This window comes from Branchiostoma lanceolatum, chromosome 17 (assembly GCF_035083965.1).
Source record: "Branchiostoma lanceolatum isolate klBraLanc5 chromosome 17, klBraLanc5.hap2, whole genome shotgun sequence".
Lineage (NCBI taxonomy): Eukaryota > Metazoa > Chordata > Leptocardii > Amphioxiformes > Branchiostomatidae > Branchiostoma > Branchiostoma lanceolatum.
In genome coordinates, this window is record NC_089738.1 from 19,304,140 (window position 1) to 19,325,490 (window position 21,351).

The window sequence follows — 21,351 nt, forward strand, 5'->3', positions numbered from 1 at the left end:
TATCTGGTAAGTTGACTGTGATACACTGGTACTGTATGTACGAAAAAGGAATACCAAGGTTTCCGACTGTAGCGGGTCTACCTGCCGTGTCCCTCGCCCTACAAAGAGTCCCCAGATTTCTCCTTTTATGCTTTAGTCACAGTTGGATAAAGGATCCCAACCGGGTGGTTTACGAGCTGTGTTTTTTTTTTACTCTCGGGCCTGACGGGACACTCTGTGACTACTGGGCTATTTTTGGGCACGACCTGGCCGGAGAATTATTTCAATGCCTGGTTAAAATCAACCCGGGGCCCGATAACAATTAGGCGCCGTGAGCTAATCGTCAGAACAATGAGGGGTGCCCAACGGTGTCCGGCAGTCAACCTGGACAAAGTTGTGTCTTCGAGGGCCGACCGAGCTGACACCCTCTACGGGCTCCGGCGCAACTGTAACCGAGCTTTATTAAAATAAGGTGATGCTAAAGTGGATCAGCTGACATTGTTCTTTTTCTCTCAAGAACATAGAAACGTAAGATATTTCTGTCCCGTGTTGACTCTTGCCGATAACATTTGTCCATGAACGGTCAGCCGGCCTGACACCTCCGCTCCGCGCGAGGACTTCATGAGGTTGTGTACGGGCATGAAACTACAAAAGTTAGGGACGGCTTTTTTTTACCTGATAAACATGCAGCAGTTGTGTCATATCCAGCCAAATATATACTTTGTAAATATCTGGGTAAGAAGCGTTGATGCGCATTAACCTTGGTTTTTCAACCTGTCATATCCACTCTCCTGAAGTCCATCAACGACCTTGTTAATAAAAGCGACATAGGCAAGTCAATGACCTTTATAGCTCGAAGCAGAATGGTACCCGTTGTTACATCATTCACAAAACCGTTGACTACAAGAAGTCATCAATCATTATATAGTTATAGCATTTACACGTTGAAAATGTTTCAATTAGCTTACGCATTGATCAATGGTTTACAAGACGCATTTGCTGACTTTCTTTCGCGTTTCTAAAGCGGGTACCCGGGTATCTCACTGGAACTGTAGCACGTTGAATTTCTGTCACAAAATACAAATCGTTTTACACTTTGTGTGTGTGTTTTAGTCATAGCTGCACAATTTGCATCATATTTCCATTATAAAGTCAATCTGTACATTTTGCATGGTATTGCAATGCAAGGGTAATACAGTCCAATTTATGTCGTAGCGACGCTTCAAACATGCGCGCAGTCAAGTGGGATACTCTCGTATTTTTGGCGACCGCCTTTGATGTTAGCATAATGATAACCTTCAAGCGAAGGGCAGTCTACAGCGGAGGCAGCTTTCCGATTGTTGACTTGTCTCATCAATGAATAACCTGAAAATGGTTTCATTTTTTAAGAATCTGCGAGGAAAGGCCAAATGGCAAGGAATGCATAAGGCTGTTTATTACTTGATGTAAAACGTTATCACTGTAAACAATGAAAATGAATTAAGGGCATGAAATTGACACGCAGTCACAAAAATGTTTAGGCGATCCCACTGCCTCATCGTATAGATAAAGTTCCCGGGATCCCAAGGAGTGTGTTCGATCCTTTGGTCGGCCCGCCCCAGCTCGGATACTTGTAAGAGATTCTATTAGTCATTTTGGATAGTGACATTAAGCCGACTGCCCCGTGTATGAGGGAGATTAAGGATTTAGCCTCAGGTGTTAACACTCTGCACGTTAAAGATTCTAACACACTTCGAGAATAATAGGCTTGATGTGGGTAAATACGCGAGCCGTAGCAAAGTCGCATTGCAGTGCTAGCCACTAGAAGTTACAAAAAAACACCTCAGTTGAAACGGCGGAAAATTTAGTACAGGAGAAAAGCTACACTGCACGTTCGAGAAAGGAAACCAGGATGTCCAATTGTACCGGGTCTACCTGCCGTGTCCCTCGGCCTCCAAAGAGTGGTAGGCCGGCTACACGACTAAGCCTGCCTCATGGCCATGGGATTCGAGTTATGTGGATCAGCTGATATTGCTCCTTTTCTATCCGGTGCATGGAAACGCGTGGTATTTTTGTCCTGCCTTGAGTTATGCAAATAATGTTTGTCCATGAACTGTCAGCCGGCCCCGCACCTCCACTCCGCACGGGGGCGTCCTGAGGATGTTAACGATCCTACGATAACATGACTTAGGCCCAATTTACACTTGTTCAATGAAACTGTAGTACTACACATGGTAGTCTACTACTGTAGTAGACTTCAGATTCACGTCCACTTTACACTCAACGACAGGTGTTCCTGATTGTCACGAAACCCGGTTCGAAGTCTCGCAGAATCTCCACCGAAGTGTAGTACTACTACCCCCGAGGTTGTAGTAGACTTCAGTAGTAGTTTTCTTTTTACACACAGAAAAAAGGTGTAGTTTACTACAGTAGTAGACTACCATGTGTAGTACTACAGTTAAAAGGACAAGTGTAAATTGGGCCTTAGTGCATGACTGATAAACACGCAGCAGTTGTGTCGCTCCCAGTCATACTCCGTAAATATCTGGGTTTTGAGCGCACGTTGGTGCGCCTTAGCCATGGTTTTTCAACCTGACATACCCATCTTCTTGAAGTCCCCAAACGACTTTGTTAAAGCGACGTAAGCAATTCAATGACCTTTGCAGCTCGAGGTAGAATGGCACCCGTTGTAACAGCATTCTTAAAGACGTTGACCACAAGAAGTCATCAAGCATAACATAGTTATAGCATTTAAAATTTCAAAATGTTTCAATCGGCGTAGACCAGTGGTTTATTGTAGCTTCAGCGGACTTTTGTATGCGTTTCTAAAATACACCTTTCTCACGCGGCGGACATGATAGAATGAAGACGAGGCCAATGAGGCAAAGAAGCAAAAATAATGTACAGATTTAGTTTTCGTCCTAAATCACATTAAGTTTTAAAATATGATATCCAAGTATCAATATTACAACTAATGCAATGTACAAAAAAGATGCAGCAATTTAAAGCTTCGTTGACCGATCCCATAGTCTCCGCCCTCCTCTGTCAGAGCGTAGAAATGCAAAATAAAAACATAGAAATGCAAATATTTGACGGTCATGCAGCCACTTCCTCATTGGTCGATTCTCTAATTATCAGGTAATCATTGGCTAAACTGGTAATTATGATTGACAGTTAGGATCGGTCTAATGTTTGCCACAAGGGCCTCGTTTTCATTCTATCATGGCCGCCGCGTCAGAAAGGTCTATTGGCGACCACCTTTCAGGTTTACATAGTGATAACCTTAAAGCGAACGGCAGTCAACCATGGAGCGAGGTTTCCAAAGGTTAACTTGGGCTATTAATGAATAACCTGAAAATGGTTTCATTTTTGTAAGAATGTGCGGGGAAAGGTCAATGACGAGGAAGGCTGTTTCTTGAGGTAAAACGGACAACTTGCGGGAACGAAATATGAAAGACGACAAATTAGGCTTGTTGCCTGAGTGCTCACACCTCGAGCACGTTAAAGAACCCACTGCAATTATCGAAAAGAGAAGGGGTCCTTCCCGGTGTGAGTGGTTCAAAACCTACAGTCCTATGGCCGCACATGGGTTCGCCCTTAGTAATAGCCTCCGGCTAGTTGGGCAACCCTGGCATGTACATGCTGAACCAATGAATAAATAAAAAGATAGAGTGTATTTTCCCTGTATAAATAAATAAATGAAGTAAAACACGCGAAACAAAAATTACTCCTTTCCATATTATGTATATTCTGGATATGCATTTTTTTTCTCAAACTGCCTGGCCAGGCCCCGACTTGGAAATGTGACCCTAGCATAATAGGGAGGGAGGGAACGTTCACTGGTGAGATTAGGCACTCACCCCCTCACTCACACTACAACTCTACTGATGTCATAAGAACTTTTTTTAGTTCTTGAATTCTTGAAGTCCTTTTGTGAAACCATAAACTTACTTTGTAGAGGTCCCTTGTAGATGGGGTCGTGTGGCGTAACTTTATACTTTGTTGTTTATTTCGGGCTCGACATAGAAAACCAGTGTACAATGATGCGTACTAAGTAAACAGGTACATTTCTGTCGATTAACTTCTTGAACAGTGTGTATTGGTTTACCCTATCAAACGCTTTAGAAGCGTCAAGAAAACAAACGAAGACAGGCGAACCTCGGCGTTTCAATGAAGAAATTATCTATTTGAGAGAAAAGATACACATGTCGGTTCCATAGTGTGTTTTAAACCCAAACTGATTTGCAGGAGAGGCCAGGTGCTTCTCGAGACGGGTAAGCAGGAGGGATTCGAATAATTTAAAGATTGGGCTGGAGATGGCGGTAATTATTTCTTATAGAAGGGTTCAAATTTTGCTTTTTGATTATTGGAATAAGGATGACCTTCAGTAAAACAGTGGGGACATAACCATGCCTCAGCATGGCTGAAAATAAACGTCATGGTGTTTGCCCAGAACCATATAGGTCATGGATTCACTGAACATACTTTTCCTTTCTTTACTCAGGTGGAAATGAATACATAACTTAGGTTAGGGACGTCTTTTGGAATGGAATACGCATGACTTCAAGATAGTGGCCCATGTGGCCTTGCACTGAACAAACTCGTTACATAACATTGGTTTCCTAGTGAGGGCTTTCCTAGTGCAATATCTGATGCAATTCCAAAGACTTCTGCAGGAGGTCGCTACTAACTACGCCTTTCAGAATATGCCATCCATGTATGACATTCTTCCTGCGACGCTGTAGCCTCTTATCTTTATTTGATGTGTGCAACACTGACTAGTAGGCTATGAAGAGACGGGCGCACAGGTGTGATAGAGGTACATACTGGCTTACAGGTTACGTTACCTGATACTGGAATTTATATTGTGATGATATTTTTTTTCCATTTGTGTATTGTGGTTTTGACTCACCCTAGCAAAAATCATGAAATTGACATAAACTGTGAATATCATTTTCTTGCTGGTTGTTTATTGATAGAACGTCTTCTATTTATATCTCTATGTCTCAACGAAATATGTCCATTCTGGATATGAAGTGAAAGTGGCAGTGGGGGCTTCCCCACCTTTGAAACTCCATATGAAAGGCTCGAGTAAAGCATGGACAGAAACTGTGAATTTGGTTTTTGCTGCAGGTACTTTATTAGTAGCATCTTTTATCCCTATGTGGTGCTTCTTTCTTCAGTTATCTTTCAGCATGCTCTAAAAGCATTTTCAAGGCACGCATGTAGCGGCCATTGGCTGGTCGTTGTCACGTGGGAGGCTTCGGTTGTGACGTCACTCAGGCTTGCACGAGAAGGCTGCCACGCCCTCCTGGGTGCAGTACATGCCATCCGGACAGGAGGCGCTGCTGCACTGGTACGCCATACCCCGGCCCCGAGCAACGGAAGATGGGTCTGGATTGACAGTGTTCACAAAGGGGAATTTTGTAAACAGTTTTTCTTGTTAACACTTCTTCACGCAATTATGATAAATTAAGTACGTCGATGAAGATTAGACATCCAGGTAATAAGATACACCAAAAAAGCAATTACTCATACAACTGGATATGATTTTGGGAACGGTCAGATTTTTTGGAAACCGTTTCCAAAATCATATCCAGTTTTTTGAGTAATTGCTTTTTTGGTGTATGATAAATTAAGAATGTCATGGATGAGTACTGGGCTTGGCAGCATGTGTTTGAAAAAATGGTATGTTGCCTGAAATGCATCAACATTTTTAAAGAAAAGTTTATAGGACCAATCAAATCACATTATGTCAATCATGCAAGCAATTATGAATATTTCACTAATCATATATAACCCTTTGTAACGAGCGTACTAAGATAACTTGCAAATGACTTTTTAGCATCGAATTCTTATTGAAAAGACAACAAAAGAGTATTGATCAAATGTATGCTGACCAATGATAGGTATTGCACATAACATGCTACCAACAAAATGTGACAACTATATCATCATGATAAAACTATACTCACGGACGCATTGGAAGTAGAACGTGAAGTCCTGGCAGATAAAACCATGCGGGCACTGGATATTGGAACACCAATCCGTGTCTGAATAAAATAGACAATAAAAGAAAATAAATAAATAGGACAAACTGTGTTGTTACGGTCTAAATATAACAGAATTTTTTTACTGCTAAAATGTAAGGAACCACACAAACTTCAGTTCCGTAAAAAGAAACGAGGGGGTATTTTTGACCGCACCCTTGCCGAAGCGCCACCCTGCGACAAGGGGTAGTAGTGTCTATTCAGGTCATTAGGATGGCTGCTGAGGAGTTACTGGAACATCGGCCAGGTAAACGTTTGTGAACCCAATATCCCTATCACACCAACCTGTCTCGCAGTGGTCTCCTTGGTAACCGATTGGGCAGGTGCAGGTGTAGGAGTTGATGTCGTCATGACAACTCCCGCCATTTTGGCACGGCCCGGAGGCACACTCGTCAATGTCTGTTGAAATATCATTAAGAATATTCAAACTGTGACAGTCATAAAGCTACGGGAGCTTCTAGTCTATAACGTATTTGCTATAATCAATGCATAATACTATTGTCAATTAGTGTACACGAGCATGAAGAGGTGAACAGATGAAAAAAAGAATGATAGGACCAACCCTTGCTAGCAAAGCATCTTTACTGATTTGCCTCTAGGTCGATCTTTTAAGTTGATGAGAGTATTTTTGCCTACCTTTTTGTATACATATATATATACTTTTACCTACATGGCCGGAAGCAGAGCTAGCATATGTTTTACACATGTGAAATATAAACCCTCTGCAATACAGTCACACCAGTACAAATGACCACTTCTACAAAAGAATTTCCCGGCCAATGTGATCCTTTTTTATGTTCACTTATATTATTTTCCCATTAGCCCAATCATGTGGAATCCTGACTACAGTGACCATATTATTCCAGTCATCCAGTCAGGTTTGGCTGCATCTGAACGTTTCGTTCGGGAAGTTTTATTTTCTAGTGAGGCCTTCTGAACGTTCTATTCAAGGAAACATAGCGTCTTATCACTAGTAGAACATAAACAGTACCTACTTATTTCACAAGTCTTCCCGTCGAACCCGGCAGGACACTCGCAGAATGTGGAGCCGCCGAAACAGGAGCTGCAGTTGCCGCCATTCTGGCACACGTTTGGCTCGCACGGTTTCAGAGCTGCATTGGTGGAACAACGAACAACAATCACAAGTAACAATTATTTTCATGGACGATTTTGAGCTGCTTTATATTAGCTTTTGTGGAAACGAAAGGTAAAATAAAAGAAGCAAATGCCTGAAAGTAGGAAAATTGTGTACCAGACTGGCAGACGTAGTTGTGCTGCTCCGTGCAGAACGCTTTCTTCGCCCTGTAGTTGTCGAAGCTGTCCAGGAAAACACATAGGTCCAACGGGGATGAATCTTCGTCTTCTCCCCACTGCAGGGAGCCTGATTTCAATTCAACAATAGAAAATAAAACAACTTCATATTAAATCTACGCATCAAACCTTTATAGGCACAAACCTGGTAATGTTTGAGGTTCAAGTATGAAATTAAATCATCTTAGATTAGATTGTTCTTAAAGACGTTTCGTTTGATAATTGTCACGACTTGTCAGTCAACTGATAGATTAAGGTTCTCACAGTCAACGTGCATTTAAATGGCTCAGGCGTGCATCCTACATGTATAAGTATAGTAATAACGTCTCGATCATAATCGTTTTTGTATCCAGAGTATCCGCTTGACACAAATGAGGTGTATATACCTAAAATAGGAGAACCATCACTGTAGAGAACTGGCGGCGATGCGGTTTTCATGGCCAGCCAGTTGGAGACGCCGGTGGTGGCCGCGATGGTGTCAGCCAGGAACTGTTGATGCTGTTGGTCTTTCAAGTCCACCATGCGGCCGTTGTTGGCACTGCAGGCCCGTGTGGCGTCACGGTGGTTAGCAGCTGAGGTCGAGAACTGGTAGCAATCCCCGGCAAAAGATACTGGAATTTGTAAATGATAAATGTTAACAAATAGTTGAAGAGACGAGTTTCACCGACTGCAGTTTCGTATGCTTTGTATGTTGAACTACCAACAAAACGTTGCCAAAAAGGCGATGGATTAAATTGTTAACAAATCTCCAATTACCACTTTCACAGTTCTCTCCGATGACGTCTTTAGGACAGACACAGCTGTAGCCGTTCACGTGATCCAGGCAGGTCCCTCCTAGCAGGCAAGGGTTGCTCGCGCACTCGTCAATGTCTGAAAGAAAGAATTCTACTGTGTTTGGAGGCTTAAAGTCAAGACGTGTATACGTTTATTCGAATATTTAAAGTCATCATTTCCATACAATCACTCATGCGAAGAATTCAGGGTCCATTCAATGTCAATGTACATGATACGCAGTTTACTCTTCAGCAAACTATTGACCTTGACCACAGTTGTTGCCTTCCCATCCGTTCTCACAGCTACAGGTGTAGCTGCCCAAGAGGTCGACACAGGTTCCATGTGTACATGGGGAGGAGGCGCAGTACCCTATGCAAGGTGAAAAAATAAACATGTTACATATTATTAAATGAAGAGTTGTCATAAATACAAGTACAGTCTCCGACACCATCAGCGCAGGTTTCGTTGATAAGGGAGAGCTAACATATTATTAAGAACCCTGTCGGGAAGCCAAAGGGGGATTATTTATGCAATACTTGCTGCTTCCACGTTGACGTATTTACATTTATTCAAAGTACGTTCAATACATAGTTTACTATTGACACGGAAATGATGCCACTTACTTGTACAAACCACCCCCGCATCCTCGCGGTGTGTATCGCCATGGACGCCCCATCCGCTGTGGCTACATTGTGATATGTCCATCTCACTACCGGTACAGCCGACACTATCCAGCCAGATCTGCCCCGTGCCTTCGCCGAAGAAGGCGTAACGCTTTGCTTCCTCTGCACCCGGATAGCCCAGCTGACGGCAAACGACGCGTGCGTCAGGAAGGCCCCAGCCGTCATCAGTGACCGTCCCCCATTGGCCGCTATAGAACACCTCGACTCTCCCTTCATGAGAGCCGCTTCCGCCCACAAGACGGACGTCTGCAAAATAAATGAAAATCTTAATCTAACCTTGGTCACATTTATGCACTTTCCAACCGTTCTCACAGCTTCAGGAGTAGCTCCCAACACCATCAGTACAGGTTACGTTTACACATGGGGAGGACGCGCACTCATCGGCTGGAAAACATACCGACAGCCCCCGACATTATCACTGCAGTTTTCGTTGATTAGGAGGGGGGATCCTACATAAGGACCCTGTAATGAAGCAAAATCAACATTCTTCTTGTACTATTTGCCCAAACGTAGACGTCACGTTTATACTAGGTACGTTGACTACGACGTAGTTTTGACACGTGAATAATGCCACATGAGGTCTACTTACTTAATGTACAAACGACTCCAGCATCTTCCCAGTGTCCATCGCCGCTATGACCGCCCCATCCGCTGTGGCTACATTGTGATATGTCCGTCTCACTACCGGTACAGCCGACACTATCCAGCCAGATCGGCCCCGAGCCTTCGCCGAAGAAGGCGTTGCCTTTTGCTTCCTCTGCACCCGGATAACCCAGCTGACGGCAGACTACGCGTGCGTCATTCAGGTCCCAGGAGTCATGAGTGATCGTCCCCCATTGGCCGTTATAGAACACCTCAACTCTCCCTTCATGAGAGCCGCTTCCGCCCACAAGACGGACGTCTGGAAAATAAATTTAAAAATGACCTAAATCCAACCCTGATCACAGTTGTGTCCTGTCCAGCCGTTCTCACAGCTACAGATGTAGCTCATCACCCCAGTCATCGGCTGGAAAAAATAATAGAATACATACATAACATGACAGCTGTTCTTACAGGTACAGGTGTAGCCCCCGACGTCATCAGCGCAGATTTTGCTGATAAAGGAGAGCCTATACATAAGGACACTGTCATGAAGGCAAATCGACATTCTTTATCCAACACTAGTTGACGTAGTAAGGTTCATTTTTCAAGGTAGTTTTGACATGATAAAATTTGAAATAATGCCGTATGCGGTCTACTTACTTGGTGTACAAACAACCCCGGCATCCTCGCGGTGCCCACAGTTATGATTGCCCCATCCCAGGTGGCTACACTGGGATATGCTGGTCTCATTACCGGTACACTGGACATCATCCAGCCAGATCGGCCCCGTGCCTTGGCCGAAGAAGGCGCCATACTTTACTTCATCTGCACCCGGATAGCCCAGCTGGCGGCAAACAACGCGTGCGTCATTCAGGTCCCAGGCGTCATCACAGACCGTTCCCCATTGGCCGTCATGGAACACCTCGACTCTCCCCTCATGAGAGCCGCTTCCGCCGACCAGACGGACGTCTAGAAAAAAGGCAAAATTTGCTGATCTAAATTTTTACGGTACGTAGCTTGGCCTGGGACAGAATGACGTCGACGACAGTGTAAAATAAAGGCTAGTTTTTACTGCGGCGCACCCTGTGTCAGCGCGGTTCAATTGAAAGTTCGTACACTTGACATCATCAGATTTGTATATCCTATAAGAAATTGGAAACAAATGCTGTACTCACCCACTGACTCGGCCGGCAGAGTGCCTACAGCCGCGACCAGGAGCAGCAACTTCCACATCTTTACCGTCTGGTCTCAAACTTCCGACTGACTAAACGGCGTTCTGTTTACAACAGTTTACATCGTGTTGTCAACGATACCGTCGGTAGTTATGGGCGGCGGACGACCCAGTGATGAATGTAGCAGTAGTCAACCAAATTAAAGAATCACTGGCGTGGCCAGCTTGACAACGTCGAGGTGTGATGCGGAGTTTTAATGAAAATGCCTCAGCTTACTTATGTTGCCAGGAGACCTGGAAGGACAGTATAGTATACTAAGTATGGTATACTAAGAAGTTTGTGTCTCTTTTTCGCACTGGTGTCTTGTGCTTAAGTTTCTCAGTTTCTTGTACTTAGACTTTCCTAATGGTTTATGGATAGTAATATTCAGCAAAAAGGGGTGGACAATATGGTGGCAAGGACTGTCAAATAAACGTGGCCAACTAACTTGACAACGTCGAGGTTTTAATTGAAAACGCCTCAGCTTACATGTGTTACCAGGAAACCCGGAAGGCAATAGGTTCGGTGCGTGGAAACAGGAATGTTTATATCTTTGTCGTCTGTTGAGCTGAGGTAGACTGCGGTGCGTAAAGACTTTTGTGGGGTTAATGTCTACAGAAGGGTGGCTATTTATGAGCAACGATTCTTAGATGAGTTAGTCTCTCTTACAGTCAGTAAGGAAAGTGCGATTAGGTTAATATGAAGCATTACAAAGCATTTTCAGTCGAACATCCATTGCGACAAAATATGACCAGTTAGGATATCGAAAAACAGTGACAGTGGGGGCTTTTCCACCTTTGAAACTCCGTATGAAAGGCGCGAGTCAAGAATGGGCAGAAACTGTGAATATGGTTTTTGCTGCAGGTGCTTTATTGATCTAGCGTCTTCTATCTTTATGTGGTGCTACTATCTCTAGTTAGACTCTACAGTAGATTGGAAAAAAGCATTTTCAATGCACGCATCTAGCGGTCATTGGCTGGTCGTTGTCACGTGGGAGGCTTCGGTTGTGACGTCACTCAGGCTTGCACGAGAAGGCTGCCACGCCCTCCTGGGTGCAGTACATGCCATCCGGACAGGAGGCGCTGCTGCACTGGTACGGCATACCCCGGCCCCGAGCAACGGAAGATGGGTCTAGATTGACAGTGTTGACAAAGGGGAATTTTGTAAACAGTTTTTCTTGTTAACACTTTTTCACGCAGTTATGATAAATTAAGAATGCCATAGATGAGTACTGGGTTAGACAGCATGCGTTTAAAAAAATGGTTCGTTGCCTGAAATGCATCAACATTTTAAAGAAAAGTTTATAGGACCAATCAAACCACATCATGTCAATCATGTAAGCAATTATGAATATTTCCCAAATTATATGTAACCCTTTGTAACGAGCGTACTGAAATAACTTGCAAATGACTTTTTAGCATCGAATTATTATTGAAAAGACAACAAAAGAGTATTGATCAAATGTATGCTGACCAATGATAGGTATTGCACAAGTAACATGCTACCAACAACATGTGACAACTATATCATCATTATAAAACTATACTCACGGACGCATTGGAAGTAGAACGTGAAGTCCTGGCAGATAAAACCATGAGGACACTGGATATTGGAACACCAGTCCGTGTCTGAATAAAATAGACAATAAAAGAAAATAAATAGATAGGACAAACTGTGTTGATACGGTCTGAATATAACATAAATTTGTTACTGCTAAAATGTGCAAAGATGTCAGAAACCACACAAACTTCAGTTCCATAAACAGAAACGAGGGGGTATTTTTGACCGCACCCTTGCCGAAGCGCCACCCTGCGACAAGGGGTAGTAGTGTCTATTCAGGTCATTAGGATGGTTGCTGAGGAGTTACTGGAACATCGGCCATGTAAACGTTTGTGAACCCCATATTCCTATCGCACCAACCTGTCTCGCAGCGGTCTCCTTGGTAACCGATCGGGCAGGTGCAGGTGTAGGAGTTGATGTCGTCATGACAACTCCCGCCATTTTGGCACGGCCCGGAGGCGCACTCGTCAATGTCTGTGGAAATGTTGAAGAATTAGGATATCTTTAAATTGTGACAGTCACAAAGCTACGGGAGCGTCTAACATGTACATCTGTATAGGGACCACCTGGCCATTGACAAAGCAGACCTGCATAAGTCACCATCTCTGTATAAAGATCACCCGGCCACTGTGCCCACTTTTTATGTTAGGTTAGATTATTTTCACATTAACCCAATAATAAGGCACCCTGTCTGCCCTGGCCTATTTAGTCAAGTCCCTGAGTGGTTACGACAGGCAGGTTTGGCGGTATCTGCACGTTTTGTTCGGGAAGTTTTATTTTCTAAAGAAGCTAGGCCTTAATTATGAACGTTCTTTTCAAGGAAACACAGGGTCCTGTCACTAGTAGAACAAAAACAGTACCTACTTATTTCACAAGTCTTCCCGTCGAACCCGGCAGGACACAAGCAGAATGTGGTGGAGCCGAAACAGGAGCTACAGTTGCCGCCGTTCTGGCAGACGTTTGGCTCGCACGGTTTCAGAGCTGCATTGGTAGAACAAAGAACAAAGAACAACAATCACAAGTAACAATTATTTTCATGGACAATTTTGGGCTGCTTTATATTAGCTTCTGTGGAAACGAAAGGTAAAATAAAAGAAGTAAAAGCCTGGAAGTAGGAAAATTGTGTACCAGACTGGCAGACATAGTTGTGCTGCTCCGTGCAGAACGCTTTCTTCGCCCTGTAGCTGTAGGAGCTGTCCAGGAAAACACACAGGTCCAACGGGGACGAATCCTCGTCTTCTCCCCACTCCAGGGAGCCTGATTTCAATTCAACAATAGAAAATAAAACAACTTCATATTAAATCTACGCATCAAACCTTTAAAGGCACAAACCTGGTAATGTTTGAGGTTCAAGTATGAAATTAAATCATCTTAGATTAGATTGTTCTTAAAGACGTTTTGTTAGATAATTGTCATGAATTGTCTGTCAACTGATAGATTAAGGTTCTCACAATCAACGTGCATTTAAATGGCTCAGGCGTGCATCCTACATGTATAAGTATAGTAATAACGTCTCGATTATAATCGTTTTTGTATCAGAGTATCCGCTTGACACAAATGAGGTGTATATACCTAAAATAGGAGAACCGTCACTGTAGAGAACTGGCGGCGATACGGTTTTCATGGCCAGCCAGTTCGAGACGCCGGTGGTAGCTGCAATGGTGTTCGCAAGGAACTGTTGATGCCGCTGGTCTCTCACGTCCACCATGCGGCCGTCCTTGGCGCTGCAGGCGCGTGTCGCATCTCGGTGGTTGACAGCTGAGGTTGAGAATCGGTAGCAATCTCCGGCAAAAGATACTGGAGGACAACAATAGTGCGTGATAAAAACTCATCCCCGGCCCACACTAGAGGAAACGTAAACACTGAGATAAACACGACCCAATTTGTCACAGTCAAGTGAGTAATATGTCTGTATATCCATTCATAAAATTGGTTATGAATATTATGTTTACCAACTCTGGGTTCCCAAAGTAATCAAATGTTGCCCAAAATTAAAGTTGTTGAAATAATCAATCTTAAACCCAACTTTGAATGCATTTACTTGGTCCTTATGACAACAAGGCCTATTGACACAAAGCCTTCACTATGTTGCATTAAAGCTCTTGAAGGAATTGCTATCATTAGCAAGACAAGTATATATATTGTTAATTGTTGTCTCGATTTGCACAATATATAGGGTGGTACCGGTTTCACAGTTTTTGCCGGTTGTATCTTTAGAACAAACACAGCTGTAGCCGTCCACGTGATCCAGGCAGGTCCCTCCCAGCCAACAAGGGTTGCTCGCGCACTCATCGATATCTGAAACATAAACACCCTTGTCAATAAGGGTAATGAAAATTGCAGACCTTGGTAAATGAAAATCACAATTTGCACCTTCATACCAAATGGGCGCTCATGCTAGGAAACGTATGTCTATACTTGTTGAAGAAACCTATTGACCTTGATCACAGTTGTGTCCAGTCCAGCCGTTCTCACAGCTACAGGTGTAGTTCCCGATGCGGTCTGTACAGGTGCCGTGTACACAGGGGGAGGACGAGCACTCATCGATGACTGCAAAATGGAAAAGGTATCAGAAAGTTTCATTCAGCAAATTTTTTTCTTAGCAGTTTTTAACTGTTTCAAAAATTCCATTAAACACGGCATCGTAATGTCGTATGACCAACAAAGCACCATAAAGCGCAACACGTTTATTTTGTAGAGTAAGCAGAAACCGGTATGAGTCACATCGGAACAACCTCAAATTCTTATCTACAATGTTTGATCAATCTGCGTTCACCATTAATGTAAATATACAAGCACAGTCTGTTTTAACTACGAACCTTGACCACAGTTGGTTCCTTCCCAGCCGAGCTCACAGCTACAGGTGTAGATCTCCAACCCGTCAGTACAGATTCCGTGTGCGCATGGGGAGGACGCGCAGTCGTCGATGTCTGAACAAATGCACAGGTATTACAAAGAGTCTTATGCGGCAAGTCCGTTTTCTTTTTCTTTTTAAAAATCTTATCCAAAGATAATGGCATTTCACAATAAAGACATCTTCTATTAAATGTCAGTTACTGGATAGGGCACTTTTATGTCAAGTTAGAATGAAACAAAAAAATACCAACTTTGATCACAGTTCTGTCCTGTCCAGCCGTTCTCACAGCTACAGGTGTAGTTCGCGATGCCATCAGTACAGGTTCCGTAAACACATGGGGAGGACGCGCACTCATCGATGTCTGGTAAAATATGCAAATATTACAGTATTATACAATTTTTATTTCTTCTTAGTATCAATAGATTTGTAGTTTGAAATAGAAGACATGTTCGGTGGAATGTCGGTAAAAGGAAACAAGGCACTTTTATGCAAATGAAGCAACAAAACACCAACTTTGATCACAGTTGGTGCCTGTCTAGCCGTTCTCACAGTTGCAGGTGTAGCTCGCGATGCTGTCCGTACAGGTTCAGTGAACACAATGGGAGGACACGCACTCATCGATGTCTGATAAAACGAACAAATATTAGTCTTATGAAGCAACCGTTTTTCGTATTTTCCTTATTTTGTATCAAATATAACCACAGTTTGTAGATGTATCTTCTCTTGAATGCCGGTAAAGGAACGGGGCACATGTATGTCAATGAAACAAAAAAAATACCAACTTTGATCACAGTTGGTCCCTTCCCAGCCGTTCTCACAGTTGCAGGTGAAGCTCGCGATGCCGTCAGAACAGATTCCGTGAACACATGGGGAGGACAAGCACTCATCGATGTCTGATAAAACGAACAAATATTAGTCTTATGAAGCAACCGTTTTTCGTATTTTCCTTATTTTGTATCAAATATAACCACAGTTTGTAGATGTATCTTCTCTTGAATGCCGGTAAAGGAACGGGGCACATGTATGTCAATGAAACAAAAAAACACCAACTTTGATCACAGTTGGTCCCTTCCCAGCCGTTCTCACAGTTGCAGGTGAAGCTCGCGATGCCGTCAGAACAGATTCCGTGAACACATGGGGAGGACACGCACTCATCGATGTCTGATAAAACGAACAAATATTAGTCTTATGAAGCAACCGTTTTTCGTATTTTCCTTATTTTGTATCAAATATAACCACAGTTTGTAGATGTATCTTCTCTTGAATGCCGGTAAAGGAACGGGGCACGTGTATGTCAATGAAACAAAAAAACACCAACTTTGATCACAGTTGGTCCCTTCCCAGCCGTTCTCACAGTTGCAGGTGAAGCTCGCGATGCCGTCAGAACAGATTCCGTGAACACATGGGGAGGACAAGCACTCATCGATGTCTGATAAAACGAACAAATATTAGTCTTATGAAGCAACCGTTTTTCGTATTTTCCTTATTTTGTATCAAATATAACCACAGTTTGTAGATGTATCTTCTCTTGAATGCCGGTAAAGGAACGGGGCACGTGTATGTCAATGAAACAAAAAAACACCAACTTTGATCACAGTTGGTCCCTTCCCAGCCGTTCTCACAGTTGCAGGTGAAGCTCGCGATGCCGTCAGAACAGATTCCGTGAACACATGGGGAGGACAAGCACTCATCGATGTCTGATAAAACGAACAAATATTAGTCTTATGAAGCAACCGTTTTTCGTATTTTCCTTATTTTGTATCAAATATAACCACAGTTTGTAGATGTATCTTCTCTTGAATGCCGGTAAAGGAACGGGGCACATGTATGTCAATGAAACAAAAAAAACACCAACTTTGATCACAGTTGGTCCCTTCCCAGCCGTTCTCACAGTTGCAGGTGAAGCTCGCGATGCCGTCAGAACAGATTCCGTGAACACATGGGGAGGACACGCACTCATCGATGTCTGATAAAACGAACAAATATTAGTCTTATGAAGCAACCGTTTTTCGTATTTTCCTTATTTTGTATCAAATATAACCACAGTTTGTAGATGTATCTTCTCTTGAATGCCGGTAAAGGAACGGGGCACATGTATGTCAATGAAACAAAAAAACACCAACTTTGATCACAGTTGGTCCCTTCCCAGCCGTTCTCACAGTTGCAGGTGAAGCTCGCGATGCCGTCAGAACAGATTCCGTGAACACATGGGGAGGACAAGCACTCATCGATGTCTGATAAAACGAACAAATATTAGTCTTATGAAGCAACCGTTTTTCGTATTTTCCTTATTTTGTATCAAATATAACCACAGTTTGTAGATGTATCTTCTCTTGAATGCCGGTAAAGGAACGGGGCACATGTATGTCAATGAAACAAAAAAAATACCAACTTTGATCACAGTTGGTCCCTTCCCAGCCGTTCTCACAGTTGCAGGTGAAGCTCGCGATGCCGTCAGAACAGATTCCGTGAACACATGGGGAGGACAAGCACTCATCGATGTCTGGAAAACGAACAAATGTTAGTCTTATAAAGCAACCGTTTTTCGTATTTTCCTTATTTTGTATCAAATATAACCACAGTTTGTAGATGTATCTTCTCTTGAATGCCGGTAAAGGAACGGGGCACATGTATGTCAATGAAACAAAAAAAACACCAACTTTGATCACAGTTGGTCCCTTCCCAGCCGTTCTCACAGTTGCAGGTGAAGCTCGCGATGCCGTCAGAACAGATTCCGTGAACACATGGGGAGGACAAGCACTCATCGATGTCTGATAAAACGAACAAATATTAGTCTTATAAAGCAACCGTTTTTCGTATTTTCCTTATTTTGTATCAAATATAACCACAGTTTGTAGATGTATCTTCTCTTGAATGCCGGTAAAGGAACGGGGCACATGTATGTCAATGAAACAAAAAAAATACCAACTTTGATCACAGTTGGTCCCTTCCCAGCCGTTCTCACAGTTGCAGGTGAAGCTCGCGATGCCGTCAGAACAGATTCCGTGAACACATGGGGAGGACACGCACTCATCGATGTCTGATAAAACGAACAAATATTAGTCTTATGAAGCAACCGTTTTTCGTATTTTCCTTATTTTGTATCAAATATAACCACAGTTTGTAGATGTATCTTCTCTTGAATGCCGGTAAAGGAACGGGGCACGTGTATGTCAATGAAACAAAAAAACACCAACTTTGATCACAGTTGGTCCCTTCCCAGCCGTTCTCACAGTTGCAGGTGAAGCTCGCGATGCCGTCAGAACAGATTCCGTGAACACATGGGGAGGACAAGCACTCATCGATGTCTGATAAAACGAACAAATATTAGTCTTATGAAGCAACCGTTTTTCGTATTTTCCTTATTTTGTATCAAATATAACCACAGTTTGTAGATGTATCTTCTCTTGAATGCCGGTAAAGGAACGGGGCACATGTATGTCAATGAAACAAAAAAAACACCAACTTTGATCACAGTTGGTCCCTTCCCAGCCGTTCTCACAGTTGCAGGTGAAGCTCGCGATGCCGTCAGAACAGATTCCGTGAACACATGGGGAGGACACGCACTCATCGATGTCTGATAAAACGAACAAATATTAGTCTTATGAAGCAACCGTTTTTCGTATTTTCCTTATTTTGTATCAAATATAACCACAGTTTGTAGATGTATCTTCTCTTGAATGCCGGTAAAGGAACGGGGCACATGTATGTCAATGAAACAAAAAAAACACCAACTTTGATCACAGTTGGTCCCTTCCCAGCCGTTCTCACAGTTGCAGGTGAAGCTCGCGATGCCGTCAGAACAGATTCCGTGAACACATGGGGAGGACAAGCACTCATCGATGTCTGGAAAAAATAGACACATAATACAGTCTAATACATTTTTTTCTTTAAGTATGACATTAAACCAAATTTGCAGTTTGTGATAAAGATATTTTTGCTGGAATGTCAGTGAAACAATCAAATACTAACTTTGGTCACAGTTGGCTCCTCCCCAGCCGTTCTCACAGCTACAAGAATAGCTCCCCAAACCATCAGCACAGATTCCATGAACACATGGGGAGGACGCGCACTCATCCATGTCTGGAAAAATATACACATGATATAGCCTTATACAGCTTTTTTTTTTCTTTTAGTATGAAATCAAACCAAATTTGCAGTTTACAATAAAGATATTTTGCTCTAATGTCAATGAGACAATATAATACTAACCTTGATCACAGTTTCGTCCTGTCCAGCCGTCCTCACAGCTACAGGTGTAGCCCCCGTTATCATCAGTGCAGGTGCCGTGAGCGCATGGGTTGGACCTCGCACACGCAGGGACTGGAGATGGAATATGAAATCAGAGTTTTCGTTTGTCGAGTTAGGCATTTTTCCAACCCTCGGGGAATACAAACTTTTTTGGCTTCTAGCTCGCAAGGCAGGAATGTCTCTACGTAACAATATCTACCAAGGCCGCCTGACATTGTTTTTTACTGTACTTTTTGTCAACTGCCAGAATGCTGCACCCTCCTCAGTAGCGCCGCGTCCATTTTCTCGATCGTTCCAAATGGTTGCTTTGTTTGATTATTGCAAAGTACATCTGAATGTTATGTGTATTCCAACAAGACAATATTTGAAGGATCACCCCCTCCACCAGAAAAAGGCCAAGCTCACAGAGCATACATGTTGTTGGAGCTAAAATTGGAATTAAGAAATAGCTTGGATATAATGACTCTGTTTTCTTGCGATTTTGAGGTTATATCCTCACCTGCACACAGGGCTTACTTGTTGTTGTAGTCTCCGCCTTCTGTGCAATATTATCATAACGTGTGCTATATCGCAGTACGCATCAAAGCTACAGCCTCACCTGCACACAGAGCGAACTTGTTGTTGTAGCGTTCCCCTTCTGTGCAAGTGTAAAATTGGCCTGCCACCACTCCGCAGGCGCTGCCATAAATCCACCAGTTATCGATGCACACAAAGGTGTCATCAAGGGGCTGGCACTGCAGAGGGTTGGTAGTTCCACACAGTTTACTGGAGAGGACACGGTGGGTACCACAGCTGACCCCGGCGTCGTCATACCTGATGCAGCCTGAGACCCAGTTGCCGGTGCACCCATCACTACCTGAGTAGTAGCACGGATACCTCATCCCCGCCGCCTCGCATGTGGCCTTGACGTTATCATTGGTCATCTGTCCGGTCGCACGAATTTTATAAAAGTTCCAGTTGTCATGCGTGGTCAGGTACACCTGCTGACCTTTAAAGCGTGAGAAATCTTGTTATCACCCTAGAGTAGCTTCTTATAGGACGGTAAAATGTGGGGTCGTGTGGCGTAACGGCAGGATTTCCGACTCAGAACCAAGGAGTCCCGGGTTCGAATCCCCTGCTGCCACCGATCTTGTGTCTTGGGAAAAAAGGTACTTAACACGATTTTCCCCACTCCACCACGGTTTACCCAGTGTAAAAATCGGGTACATTATGTGTGCGGGTCACGACATCAGCAATAGCTGCCTGTGTCCCACGTGTATTGCACTGTTGCAATTCCAATAAATCAAATCAAATCAAATCAAAATGCCACTTTAACAATTCTTCATCAGGGCACAATAACCATCCCACAACAGAGCCTGACGATGAGGGGTGTACCCCCCTATATTTATTAATCAGTGGGGGCGCGAAGGTCACGTGACCTGTCGGTGGTCATTTCAATATTATTCTGACGAAAATTGGAAGCACAAACAAATGTTTTGAATGATAGGTTACAAGGGCAAGGGCGCCTTTACAATCGACCTAATATAATATGCCGTTTGCAACTCCTCAAGCTTTGACCCGTTGACGTCACACATCTGGAAGGTGGGTGACATATTATGAGCAATCGGTTCCACAGTTATCCTGAAGGAAACCAAATGACTGGTAGACAATTTGCTATTGTTGGAATCAGGATGAATCATTTTCCACTAACTCCACCTCTTTTAAACTTTATGGTAAAATGCAATGCTTTTCCACACACCGCTGTCAGTGTGTTTGGTATGCGATATCGAAATAGATAACCACACACACTGTGACAATAGATATCACGCGGAAGGCGCTGTGAATCAGGTATTTACTCTTCTACCATGAAATAGCCATTTGATTGAGGGACCAAACTAACCAAACAACATGCTAGTCACTCAGAATGTAACAACAAATCAACATTACTGTAGTTATTAAACCCGCGCCCTTTCCCCACGCTGGTACCTTACAGTTCGTACACTTGACATCATCAGACGTGAATATCCTATAAGAAATTGGAAACAAATGTTGAACTCACCCACTGACTCGGCCGGCAGTGTGCCTACAGCCACGACCAGGAGCAGCAACTTCCACATCTTTACGAGCTGTCTGGT

The 21,351-nt window shown here is 43.4% G+C and overlaps 4 protein-coding genes across 4 annotated transcripts; all 4 read right to left on the reverse strand.

Moving 5' to 3' along the window:
* Positions 1-5,074: 5,074 nt before the first annotated feature.
* Positions 5,075-7,596, reverse strand: LOC136422526 (fibropellin-3-like). The gene is made up of 6 exons (XM_066410298.1): positions 7,584-7,596; positions 7,261-7,389; positions 7,004-7,120; positions 6,294-6,407; positions 5,934-6,011; positions 5,075-5,352 (listed from the first exon to the last, which is right to left on the reverse strand). Exons 1-6 carry the CDS (start codon positions 7,594-7,596, stop codon positions 5,234-5,236), a joined length of 570 nt encoding a protein of 189 aa, XP_066266395.1. The 3' UTR covers positions 5,075-5,233.
* A 753-nt stretch (positions 7,597-8,349) lies between these two features.
* Positions 8,350-10,591, reverse strand: LOC136422527 (neurotrypsin-like). The gene is made up of 5 exons (XM_066410299.1): positions 10,534-10,591; positions 10,019-10,327; positions 9,366-9,677; positions 8,717-9,022; positions 8,350-8,462 (listed from the first exon to the last, which is right to left on the reverse strand). The coding sequence occupies exons 1-5, from the start codon at positions 10,589-10,591 to the stop codon at positions 8,350-8,352; spliced, it is 1,098 nt and encodes a 365-aa protein (XP_066266396.1).
* An 883-nt stretch (positions 10,592-11,474) lies between these two features.
* LOC136423204 (fibropellin-1-like) lies at positions 11,475-13,921 on the reverse strand. The gene is made up of 6 exons (XM_066411276.1): positions 13,702-13,921; positions 13,258-13,386; positions 12,994-13,110; positions 12,490-12,603; positions 12,120-12,197; positions 11,475-11,700 (listed from the first exon to the last, which is right to left on the reverse strand). Exons 1-6 carry the CDS (start codon positions 13,835-13,837, stop codon positions 11,582-11,584), a joined length of 693 nt encoding a protein of 230 aa, XP_066267373.1. The 5' UTR covers positions 13,838-13,921; the 3' UTR covers positions 11,475-11,581.
* Positions 13,922-14,940: 1,019 nt separating this feature from the next.
* LOC136422528 (fibropellin-1-like) lies at positions 14,941-21,333 on the reverse strand. Its single transcript, XM_066410300.1, has 18 exons — positions 21,276-21,333; positions 19,836-20,225; positions 19,199-19,309; positions 18,959-19,069; positions 18,722-18,832; positions 18,453-18,563; positions 18,184-18,294; positions 17,916-18,026; positions 17,647-17,757; positions 17,379-17,489; positions 17,110-17,220; positions 16,842-16,952; positions 16,573-16,683; positions 16,305-16,415; positions 16,037-16,147; positions 15,769-15,879; positions 15,237-15,347; positions 14,941-15,059 (listed from the first exon to the last, which is right to left on the reverse strand). The coding sequence occupies exons 1-18, from the start codon at positions 21,331-21,333 to the stop codon at positions 14,941-14,943; spliced, it is 2,232 nt and encodes a 743-aa protein (XP_066266397.1).
* Between the last annotated feature and the right edge of the window lie 18 nt (positions 21,334-21,351).

Coding starts and splice junctions, on each gene's coding strand:
- LOC136422526 (XM_066410298.1), bottom strand. Junction 7,121..7,260: donor CAACTACGTCTGCCAGTCTG/GTACACAATTTT, acceptor CCACCAATGCAG/CTCTGAAACCGTGCGAGCCA. Junction 6,408..7,003: donor CGGGAAGACTTGTGAAATAA/GTAGGTACTGTT, acceptor ATATTTCAACAG/ACATTGACGAGTGTGCCTCC.
- LOC136422527 (XM_066410299.1), bottom strand. CDS start 10,591: ATGTGGAAGTTGCTGCTCCTGGTCGCGGCTGTAGGCACTCTGCCGGCC. Junction 10,328..10,533: donor TCTGCCGGCCGAGTCAGTGG/GTGAGTACAGCA, acceptor CCTTTTTTCTAG/ACGTCCGTCTGGTCGGCGGA. Junction 8,463..8,716: donor TGCGGGGGTGGTTTGTACAA/GTAAGTGGCATC, acceptor CACCTTGCATAG/GGTACTGCGCCTCCTCCCCA.
- LOC136423204 (XM_066411276.1), bottom strand. CDS start 13,837: ATGGTGGACGTGAGAGACCAGCGGCATCAACAGTTCCTTGCGAACACC. Junction 12,198..12,489: donor AGGAGACCGCTGCGAGACAG/GTTGGTGCGATA, acceptor TATTTTATTCAG/ACACGGACTGGTGTTCCAAT. Junction 11,701..12,119: donor GTTCTACTTCCAATGCGTCC/GTGAGTATAGTT, acceptor CTGTCAATCTAG/ACCCATCTTCCGTTGCTCGG.
- LOC136422528 (XM_066410300.1), bottom strand. CDS start 21,333: ATGTGGAAGTTGCTGCTCCTGGTCGTGGCTGTAGGCACACTGCCGGCC. Junction 16,953..17,109: donor AGGGACCAACTGTGATCAAA/GTTGGTGTTTTT, acceptor TCGTTTTATCAG/ACATCGATGAGTGCGTGTCC. Junction 16,148..16,304: donor AGGGACCAACTGTGATCAAA/GTTGGTGTTTTT, acceptor TCGTTTTATCAG/ACATCGATGAGTGCGTGTCC.